This window comes from Nylanderia fulva, unplaced genomic scaffold (genome assembly GCF_048542155.1).
Source record: "Nylanderia fulva isolate GAGA-0341 unplaced genomic scaffold, ASM4854215v1 Scaffold20, whole genome shotgun sequence".
In the NCBI taxonomy this organism is placed as follows: domain Eukaryota; kingdom Metazoa; phylum Arthropoda; class Insecta; order Hymenoptera; family Formicidae; genus Nylanderia; species Nylanderia fulva.
The window spans coordinates 3,230,699-3,242,005 of NW_028190264.1; the positions used below are offsets into that span (position 1 = coordinate 3,230,699).

At 37.4% G+C, this 11,307-nt stretch overlaps 1 protein-coding gene across 1 annotated transcript; it reads left to right on the forward strand.

The window, feature by feature from the left end:
• The first annotated feature begins 323 nt into the window (after window positions 1-323).
• Window positions 324-11,307, forward strand: LOC114944128 (uncharacterized). The gene is made up of 6 exons (XM_029319906.2): window positions 324-755; window positions 1,359-1,511; window positions 5,864-6,108; window positions 6,386-6,675; window positions 6,796-7,087; window positions 7,173-11,307. The coding sequence occupies exons 1-6, from the start codon at window positions 615-617 to the stop codon at window positions 7,447-7,449; spliced, it is 1,398 nt and encodes a 465-aa protein (XP_029175739.2). The 5' UTR covers window positions 324-614; the 3' UTR covers window positions 7,450-11,307.

The following is an 11,307-nucleotide window of genomic DNA, read 5'->3' on the forward strand; positions in this document are numbered from 1 at the left end:
CTGTGCATTAACGTCTGTCGCGCTCGACAGATGGCGCGTCAATAACGCATCAAAGCGTGCCTAGAGTCTCTTTATTCCGAGCGCCATATTCACTTCGGAGACGCCTGTCAACAAAACTCTTTATTACAATTCGTAGAGATATCTTATACAGCGCGATAACTTTATATAAAGTAGAAGTAATATTTGTAACAAATTATTGCTTATTGAAAGCTTGAAATTTCAAGCAAAAATAAATGTAATATTCCCGAATTCAAAATTGGCGGGAAAATTGGCGGCTCCGAGGGAGGCCAGCGACTCTAGCTACGTCATCGGGTGGTCGACAGCTACGTTCACACGACAGAGCGGAGTGGGAATGGTTGCGTCTGATTCTTCCGGTCGGGAGGCTGAATTTTCTCGATCAATTCTTCATATTATTCTCTGTATCTAGTTACTCGCGACCCGCGAATATTTACGCCCGCGAGCCTGCGATTCGTGTTCGAGTCGGAATTTTCGTGCCTATCCTCGCAAGTTCTTTCTCCGCGCGAACGCGTGGCCGAAGAGCGGCATAACCTATCTGACAATAGTCGGCCGCCAGGCGTTGTTACGTGTGTTTGTGTGCCACCCGAGACGACACAATGGCAATGAACGAGGATTTCAATTTCGCCGAGCTCTGCAGGCTCTGCTCGTTGAAGAGCAATCACCAGATCCAGATACTCGAGAAGGACGGCGAACAACGACAGCTGATGTTCAAGATACGCTCCTGCATTGCTACCTCGGTATGCACGTAGGAATTTGTGAGATATTGTCCTAAGCAGATAGCTCTCGAATTGAAATTTGTAGAAATATTGCATCATGAGATTTGAAAAAAATCTATGTAAAAAAAAGTGCGAATTTTTTCGAAATTAAAAAATTAAAAATCAAAGAAGATTGCTACGTTAGAATTGTTTAAAAGCAGTTTTAATTGCATTGTTTATTTGTACAAGCTTATCTGCATTATGATTTTTAAATTATTCCTACACTGCTCCAATATTAATATTATTAATATACTATTTTATTCTGATTTTATTAATGACTATTTCTCTATAAAATAATAAAACTTATTACTTTTAAAACATTAAAAATTTCTATAAAAACATGTTTGTATTTATAATTATTAAAGTGGTATTTCTTTCATTTCATATTTCATATTAATTTGGAGCTCGAATAAATGCAGAGTCTAGCTAAACAGCTGATTGTTATATAGACTTTTTAACAATTTTTTTTTAAAATTTATAATTTAGTAGAAATATTTGCTACAGGATGAAAACTGAAATCAGGCTCACAATTTTAATCAATTTTTTTTTCAATCGAAGAAAAAACATTAAATTAATTTTTTGCAGATATCAAAAGAGGATGGATTGCCAAAAAGTATCTGTCAAAGGTGTATCTACAAATTGGATATGTTTTATGAATTTCGTCTCAACTGCATTGCCACAGAGAGTGTGTTGAAGAATTATGCTGATAGTTTAAAGAACATTGCTACACACGATCAGGTAAATCGAAATTTTTTTCTATACAAGAGAAATTTTAAATTATAAGAAACTGAATGATATAATTTATAACAATATGATAAAATGATATATTTATTATTTATTGCTATACGAACACAAATTACAATGAAAAGACTGCATTTAAGTTCGAATTTTGCAAATATCGCTTTTCAATCTGCGAAATGTTTTATTAAAAACAATTAATGCGCTATATAAATTACTCTCGTCAAACACATGTTTCTCTGGTAAAAAAATCGCGCATACCAAATGTAAAAATGACTAAAATTTTTCAGAGAATCTGCTTTCTCGTAGAATGAATGAAATTTACATTTACGAGATCTTTTATTTGGAGTAATTTATTAGGATTGATTAAAGTATTTTATTAGTGCATAAAGTGCACAAGGCTCTTTCGTGATCTCGTAAAAATACGCCATAACATTCATAACTTATTAAAGCGATTTTATACAGATACAGTTTCACGTTTTGTACATTAAAAAGACTTGTTTTTTCTCTCTCTCTCTCTGCCCCTTTCATTTACTTTCTCCTCATAGTAACTTGGTAATTTAGAGAGACATTCAGTATCATTCTATCTTATTTGTGCGATAATTAGCCGCGACTTTTTTAAGAACAGTTAACTTGCGAGTAGAATTAATTAAACATCGAAGAAACCGGCCACGCAGAGAAAGAGCCATCATCAATGGGACGAGAATCGTTAGGCGCATCTATCCTTTTCATTCCATTCCGTACTTCACTTCCGACACCAAGACGAGGACAGGGATGGTCGGATGGGAGAGTACGGATCCAGTTCGAGAAGGGGAGAAGTTTGCGAGAGGGAAGAGAAGAGAAGAGAAGAGACGAGAAGAGAAGAGAAGAGAAGAGAAGAGAAGAGAAGAGAAGAGAAGAGAAGAGAAGAGAAGAGAAGAGAAGAGAAGAGAAGAGAAGAGAAGAGGAAACGGGCACAGAGGGGCGTTGCTGATCGGTAGCCGGAGGTTCCCGCTGACCTCACGTTCCCTTCCCTGTCTGGTGTACCCCGGCGGCGCGCGATCTCAATAATTCCACCCTCGCGTATGTAACGGAGATGCCGGCGGGGTGGCAAGGAGAGAGAAAGGGAGAGAAAGAGAGAGCGAGAGAGAGGGCGACGTCGCGGCACATCTATTGATCGGCGCGACGCGACCGCGAGTTCGCGTCGCGCGCACAGAAAGCGAAAGTCGTAGCCTATACTTCGTTCTTCCTTCCGTCTCGACTGTTCCTCCCTGGCCCCCTTCCCGTGTCTGCTTCTCGCCAACCCATTTCCCTTTTCCACCTGCCCTGTGCTCTTTCTCTCGTTTACGTCACCTAACGTCCCTCGATTATGTTTCTCATCTCATCCCTACCTTTTTTCTGTATCCTTCAAGAATATGTAATTGCTTCTCTATTGTGCTCTATATGTCATGCGATGCTATTATCTATACGTATTTCTTAGAGGTTTCTTAAGAAAGGCTTGCAATTGCTCAATTATAATTCTGCAATCATGTTGCAGTATCTTTATTAATTTTTTTAAATATTTTTTGCAAGCATAAATGTTATGATTACTCGCACGTTTCGAGAAAGCTTAGTCATAGAGTGATACAAATTCTATACTACTACTGTGCTCTTTATTATACTATAATTCTACTCTTCCTATCCTTTCTCTCTTCGCATCCCCTTCTGCCCTCTCCTTTCACCTCTTCTATCAGTCTCGTATTTTTTCTCTTTCGAACCTGGATCGCCCAGAATCCTCGCTCCTCCATTCCTGCCGATCCTAGGCACAGGTGCAACGTGAGTTGCCCGCGCAACCTCCGAGAAACCTGTTTCGAAAGCCGGGATATCCCGACGATCGACGCACAGCCTCGTTACGTGGGTGACCATTTCTTTCTCTCTCTCTCTCTCTCTCTCTCTCTCTCGGCGGCGACAGCGGCTTGTCGAAGGACGAGGAGGAGATCGCGGCGATGTCCTCGTCGTCCCTGGCGTCTCGCTGCCGTGTGCGCGCGCGCAAATTCTGCTCACCCATCTCCCTCTGTCTCCTCTCGAGTTTCGCCTTCTCTCTTTCGCTCTCTCAATGTCAGTGTCAAGGTCAGCGGGCCGACGCACCGGTCGCCGTCGCCGCCGCTATTGCACACACACAGCTCCTCCATGTATTTTGCTCTCGTCGGTGGCTTGTGTAACATATATATGCTGAGAAAGAAGGAGCGAGAGAAGGATTGAAAGTGAACCATATAAGATGTACATGTATATACACCCCTATTGGCACCCTTAGACGACACTCTTACGTCGTCTCCTACCCTTACATCCTCTTCCCACTCTCGTTTGCTCCGATCATTCGCTGTGCATTCCTGGGGGATATTCATCCGGTATATCTTCCAGAGCGGTCCTTCTTTTGGATCTTCGTCGTCCTCACTTCTCTCCCGTTCATTCTTTCCTTCTCCCTCATGCCGCGAAAGTGATACCACACGCATCATCGGTGTATGCATACACGTAAACACACACCTTTCATTCTTCCCCGACTGACCGCCCTTTTTGTGTCTCTCTCTTTCTCTGTTCCTGCCTCCCTCTTTCGATCGTGGTCTCTCCTCGTCGCGTCAGCGTGCCTGTGCGTTCGCCTCCTCTCCGTCGCATCCCCAAACGCGTTCCACGTCAGCCACGGTGCATTCCGCGGGGAACCTCCGCTCGGGATCGTTTGTATCCGCTCCGTTCGTGTGTGTCACCGGCTCTGTCTTACTCCGTTCTCTCTCGTTGTTTCCTCTTTCCACGTCTCCTCGTCATCATCTTCACATACGCATTCTAGCTTATCTCTCTCTCTCTCTCTCTCTTTCTCTCCCCTCTTTGGAATCCTCTCTCCCTTCACCTGGTTCCGTCTTTCTTTCTTCTCCTCTCGGAGTCCGACAGCGAGGGAGCCGTCTCGCGCTTATCCCCTCCGTGCGCTGTCGGCTGCTTTTTTTCGTCTCTTTGTCCTTGCATCCTCCCGCGCCGGGAATCAACGGCGGCGGCGGCCAGCTTCGCGGGTTCTCTCTCGTGAACAGCCGCGGAATTCCTCCGACGCCTCGCGAAAAACCGCCCAAAAGCGCGTAGGAAGCACGCGCGTGTCAGTGTTGTACAATCGGAGTGCGTCGTCTCTTGTGCGGGTGCATCGTCTCCTGATTCTGGATCCTTGATCCGAAAATGAACGCAAAGTTTCCGTTGTAGTTGCTTCCTGTGAAAATTAACAAAATATCTGAATTGGAAAGCCGTCTGGCTGTCTTGCTCTCTCCGATCGAAGGTATTCCTCTCGATTTCGGAGCTCAGCGGTCTCTTTGGAACGTGGACAGGACTCCGATTAGGTATATATATATATGCGCCTCCGAAAAGACGGCTGGCCCCGTCTCTTTTGTGAGAGAACGATCGACTCGTCCGATGGCTTCTTTCTCCGGTCTCTTTCTTCTTCCGGAACGTACCTCGCTTTTCGGCCATTATTGAATGTTTTCTGGGGTTTTTTCTGCTTTGGTGCACAGATTTAGAAGTCCTCAGATGCAGAAATAGTTTTTTCTCTGTCTCTAAGAGTTTTACGTTTGGATATTGATAATTCTTGGAAGATAGTTAGCTTTAAAAGATAAATTATATTAGTAGTGGATTAATTAGTAATTTGATTTAGATCCTTCTTGAGACTTTTTTTTAATGCATATTAATAATGTTTTTTCTCGTTGTTCTTTCGTCTACGAGAGATCTTGACAAAGTACAATAATAACATGAGATATATTGAAAGAAGAAATGCTAGAACTCGCAATTATGCGCTTTACTGAATTTTTACGTGAGAAGAAACAAGCTCGATTAAAATTGCCATTTTTAAAAGAAAAGAGTAATTTACTGATGTTAAATAAACATCTTACAATATTTGCTGTAAAATGAGCACAATAATTATTATATAAAATTTTGATTGATTCTTAAAAATTTCGTCTTACAGTCAGAGTACGCAGATTTTCGAATCTTTGTAAAATTATTTTGAAATGTCATTACACGACAATTTAACGACATAAAAAGAATAATACATAATCGGGATATATGCACTGACAACTAACAATTATTTACGAACTTGTAATCGCAATTCTATCTTAAGATAAAATTAACGTCAATGCTGACGAGCCCATTTATTTAAAAAAAATTATATTTAGTAATTTTAATCATGATTAATAAAATTTAAACAAAATTAAATGAAATAAGGAGCTTGATAAAACTGCATTTATTTTGCGTATTATTGGACGATCATAATTCTAAACCAGAATTTTGCAAAATAAATTCGCGTAGTAAGTATTTTTTATTTAGCAAAGAATTGCCGTGAATCATTACGAATGTAATGAATTTAGGGTACAGATAAAGACAAGATGTCAAACGGGGGACAGCAGCAGCAACAACGTTCGACTTATGTGGAATCGCACGCTTTAGCACACGCGACATTGCAACAGCACATGGCCCAACAGGCCGCTCAGGCGAGATTAGCCGGACCTGGACCACCCGCGGCTCCGCAACCATCCAACCCCACGTTCACTCTACCAGATGACGGGCTCGGCTATGATGACGGGGTGCGGGTGCTGCGTGCTCTCGGATCATGGTATGTAAAATAAGATATTTTATTTGGACGCTTCTCTATTAGAGTATTTCTGCAAACATCATCATCCAAAAACAGTTCCATCCGAACTCGAATCCGTTGTTGGATCTTTAGTTACAATAGTAAAATATACATATACTGTTTCCACTAGTCGTCTAGCTTCAAAGATGCTAAATTAAAATTTTATTTTGAGAAATTAAAAAATATGCAATTTGTTAACTCCGTATATAATTGCACTAATTTTTGAAGAGAAAGACCATAATATTGCAATTCGTTGCAGGTCGTCAGATTATCCTGCCGCAATGCGTCCCGGTAGCATGATGCCAGCATTTCCTGGCGCAACCGACCAACAGTTTAGAGCACCTGTAAATCAACCTTTACGGACGACGACAACGACGAATAGCGTAGGCGTTCGTCCGGGATCTGTTTCAAAAGCAACTAATACGGGCGAACCGACTACGAAAGCATTTTCTTGCACCGTATGCGGGAAAGGACTCGCACGTAAAGATAAACTTGTCATACACATGCGCATACATACTGGGGAGAAGCCATATTCATGCGAAGTATGCGGTGAGTGCAAAAATTATCTTTGTCGACTCGTTTTAGATAGAAAGAATTTTAATCCTATTAAAAAATATTTGATCTTAAAGTGAAGCAAATAAAAAAAAATAATTACGTTATGTGTTACAGGCAAAGCATTCGCACGTCGAGATAAATTGGTCATTCATATGAATAAACTTAGACACAGACCTGGCGTTTCACCTCTCTCGGCGCCTACGACACCGAGATCCGATCAACAGCAGCAACAGCAGCAGCAACAACAGCAGCAGCAGCAGCAGCAGCAGCAGCAAGCGCAACAGCAACAGCAACAGACATCACGCCAGGATAGCATTCATAAACTGAAGGAGGAGCCGGTGAACTGGTCTTGCGAATTATGCGGTCGGATGTTTGCCCTCAGAGAGGAATGGGCGCAGCATGCTCGGTTAGTATTAATTATATTTCTTTGTTTTTTTTTTTTTTTCAAAATGTCGATATATCTAGATCTTAATGTAATATTTTAATTGCAGATCTCATTTGGAAACATCCGCACCGCCTCAACATGCCGCCCCATACTTTCCCGGATCTGCGCCGCCGCCACAATCTTACCCGTCCGAGAGGAATTTCTGCTTAGTGTGTCGCACCGATTTCACAGATAAGGCTGAATTTTTGTTCCATATACGCACGCACTGCGACTTGCACGCGCAATCGTCCGCGGGGCAACCATCGAGTGGTAAACAAGGCGACGCTGCCACGGCTGAGCTCATTGCCAGAGGACTTGTCGATCCGTCTGGCTTATGCAGCTAGAATTACTCTTTTCCCTGTCAGTACGTACCGTCGATTTGTGTCTTACCATAGTACAAGTTTTCTGCTCCACTTTGACCAGAAACTTTTGCATAGGATGTCATGCATATTGTGATTGTAATGATATACATATATACCAACTTATCGATAATAGGTACACAGTAGTACGTTCAATATTAATAAGAGTAATAGATTAAATATGCAATGTTGTTACAATATTTATTTAATTGCCTTGATAATCCAGTGTCATTTTTCTTCTAACATATTTTTCTTAGAAACTTTATCACATGCAAATGACTCATTTACGAGACGTCTTCGTTGTTGAAAAACTGAAGACGAATTTTACGTATCAAACTTAATCATTCTCTTTTGGGATGACAATCCAAATTATCAGAAAAATTTATTTTTTAATATAATCTTGATATTTATAACATACTTTATATTAAAGAGACAGCAGTTTATGCATTTTAGAGCAAGTACATATCAGGACAGTTTATATCGAGAAATTATTTTCAGAAATACTACTGTGTATCTTGATACGAGATAAGATCTATCTCGTTATCGAGTAAAAGAAGTTTAGATACTGACGCGATATTGAGAATGCACTATTGCGTCAATATTTAAAAGCTATTACTTAATAATATACGTTCCTACATAGCTAGCTTCCCGCCATCCAGGTACCAACAGATTTATTTTGTAACTTTTTAATATATACATAATAAGTATATAAAGGTGTATTTGCATATAATCTCATAAAACAAATGCACAGAGAGATCGATTATTCGTAATATAAGAAACATCATATTGCAACATACTTTAAATTAGATAAAAATGTTATATTTAAAAAGTTACAAAATAGCAATCCATAGCAGAATGTACTTCCTGATGTACAGGTTTGTTCTCAATGCTATTATATTTTTTTATATATATGTGTATATACGTTTTACATTACAACGTTATAATTTAGAGAATTTATTATTTCGATGCTAACGCGTGTTCTTTGATAAAGATTTTGAAATTAAGAATAATGAGAACTGTCCGTGGTGACAGATTATATTATTTCGGAAAATTAATCATGTTTTATATTGAATTTTTATACAAGATGATTTACTTAAAGTAATAGTCTTAAATATTATTTTTTTTATTAAATGTTTTTTATATAATAAACATAAAAAACTGCATGATTTCGAGAACATCTTAATAGCGTATTTTGTTTTATTAGGTGTCAAATATTCTAGATGAATTTTATTTTATGCATAAGAATATTAAATTAAAATATAATCTAAAAATAATATTTTACAAAATAATTTATATTTAATATTAGAGTAAAATTTTATATACATATATTAAAAAAAATCAATTTTTGCATATAAAAGAAAAAATACCATATGGTCCTATATTTTAAAAGGTATAAATAATTTTTAAATATCGAAACAATTTTATTAAAAGTGCATTCCGTACTTGATGTTTCCACATATTTCAACTATTTAGAAACATTTAAAATTTAGCATTAATTTAAATGCACTTCAAAAGATATAGGCAAATCATCTTGTATGCAATCGTTTTTATATAATTTATCATTTAGCCATTCATTGATTATTTGTTTATTGATGCTAGACCATCATTGTCTAGTAAATTATACGATATTTTTGGTGGAAATTTATGATCTTCCAAAGACAGTGTATCTCTGTAATACATTGTCAATTTTTGTATACCAAACATAGATCGCCGTTGTGTATAGCATAAGTGTTGACTATGGATTATATGCTTAAAGACAAAGCTTAAAACAAAAATTGAAAAGCGAATGCTTTAATTTTAAATGCGCAAGAAAATTTTTCAATATTTTAAAATCAAATTTTTTAATTGACTTTAAATTTTTTATAAGAAATAGACTAGTTTTTATATAAGCTGCAATAATATCAAAAGAAAGAAAGAAAGAAACGTGAGACATATGCTAAAAATCTTAGTATTATTATTTGATCTTTTTAGTGCCAGTAGAATTTTTATTGCTGTTTTTTTTTCTATTATGATATACTTATTTTCTATTTTGTTACTATCATCCTTGGGACTTATAAAGTATTAGCATGTACTTAATCAGGGGTATTGAAAAGATTTATATTTAGTTATTATTTATAATATATACCATGACAATGGATGCAAAATTATTTCTCTGGTAGTTAATCATGAATCAAATATGATGGTGCATCCCGCGATAAAGAATGAAGAAAGATAGTTTTTCAAAATTCTATTTAATTATAATTAAAATTTTTTTTTTTTAATTTAAATTCTAATTTTAAAATTTTTAATTTTTTAAATTGTAATAAATTAAAAAGAACTTTTAAATTAATAGTAATTTAGTATTATTAAGTAATTACTTTTAAATTATATTTTATCTAAATTTCGGACAATGAATTTTAATTATGGGAATCAGGAAACAGTCTCATTGTTTTATTGATTTTATTTTAAAAAAACATGTATACAACTATGTATACAAATAGGTTTGTTATTTGTAAGGGAAAATTAGGGACAATAATCGACTTTCCAGCTGAAGATCGAATATACGCATGGTCAGATGTTCTCGAACATCTTATCGTGAATTTGCATTGTGAACAAACTCTATCTTCCAAAAAAAAAAAAAAAAGAAAACCGATGGAATCCGCTTGTTACAGCGCTTAAATTTCCTCTCTCTTTCATCTCTCCCTAGAATAGTACCCTAAGATAAGTCAGTAAAATGCGCTAAGAACGCGAGACTGCCGTGCCTCCTTTCCCATACACGTACAAATCTGCTTCCGGGTTGTTTTCCATTCGATGATCGCTTTTAGGACGACCGTGCCTCTGCGTGATGTAAAAAATCAAAAGTCGGAGCCTAACGCTGAGCATATATTTTGTGTAATATTTATACAATACTATGTCAGTAGGAGTAATCAATAGCGACAATAGCGACTGTCTTAGATTACCATGCGTATGACAGGTACATATGGGAACGTTTCGAATTTTTATCTGAATTTTATATTTGAGCTGAATATTTTTTAACGAAGATGTATGATGATTTTTAACGTGAGATTGATGAACACAGCGTAGTCTCGCGATGATGTCGCGGGATGGATTTTTTACTTTATGATGTTTGTCTGTGTCGCGTGCATGTGCCGTTTTGTCTTATTGCGCGAACGAAAGTGCAATCAAATTCAAATTAATGCCTTTGGAGTTGATGTTCGCGATTCTTCGGAGATAAATAATAATTAACTACTCTAATCGGTCATTACATCTATCACATTAATAACGTTCGATAGGAAACACTAGGAACAGCTCGAGCTAGAATATGTATACAAGAAATATACGCCGATATTACACGCTTAATCATGTGCGACATAAGCACAATAATATAAGCTAGTTCGCACTATATAACTTTGATTTTGTTTTGGAGAAATTTTATACGGAGAAAAAAAAACATAAAATGAGGCGTGCAAGAGAATAAATGCAATAATTTCCACGGCGATACGTAAATGTTCGTTGAGGATTTTAAGGAATAGACGTATAGTGCCTTTTCTCTGGGACTTATCCATACCATCGGCCATCATTTTGAATTCACGTGTTATAGGGAGGCACATCGGCATAAATAAGACATTGAAGTAAGTTAGTGACTTAGAGAGATAAGATGGCATTTATTTGATTTTCGTTCTTCTGTTATGAGGAGTTTATGTTTTTTCGATGCCACACTGCCTCTATAGCAGCTGTTTTAGATTACTTTTTTATACTGTTGATGTCACGCGCAGCTAATCAGAGTCTGTATATTACTGCCATAATTATATAAAACGAAATGTATACTCAATTACCTTTATAAATAAAACACGACCAAAATTA

Bases quoted from the DNA above. Each gene is read 5' to 3' on its own strand.
- LOC114944128 (XM_029319906.2), top strand. From the start codon at position 615: ATGGCAATGAACGAGGATTTCAATTTCGCCGAGCTCTGCAGGCTCTGC. The intron at 6,109-6,385 runs GTATGTAAAATA...AATTCGTTGCAG, and splicing joins CTGCGTGCTCTCGGATCATG to GTCGTCAGATTATCCTGCCG. The intron at 7,088-7,172 runs GTTAGTATTAAT...TTTTAATTGCAG, and splicing joins GAATGGGCGCAGCATGCTCG to ATCTCATTTGGAAACATCCG.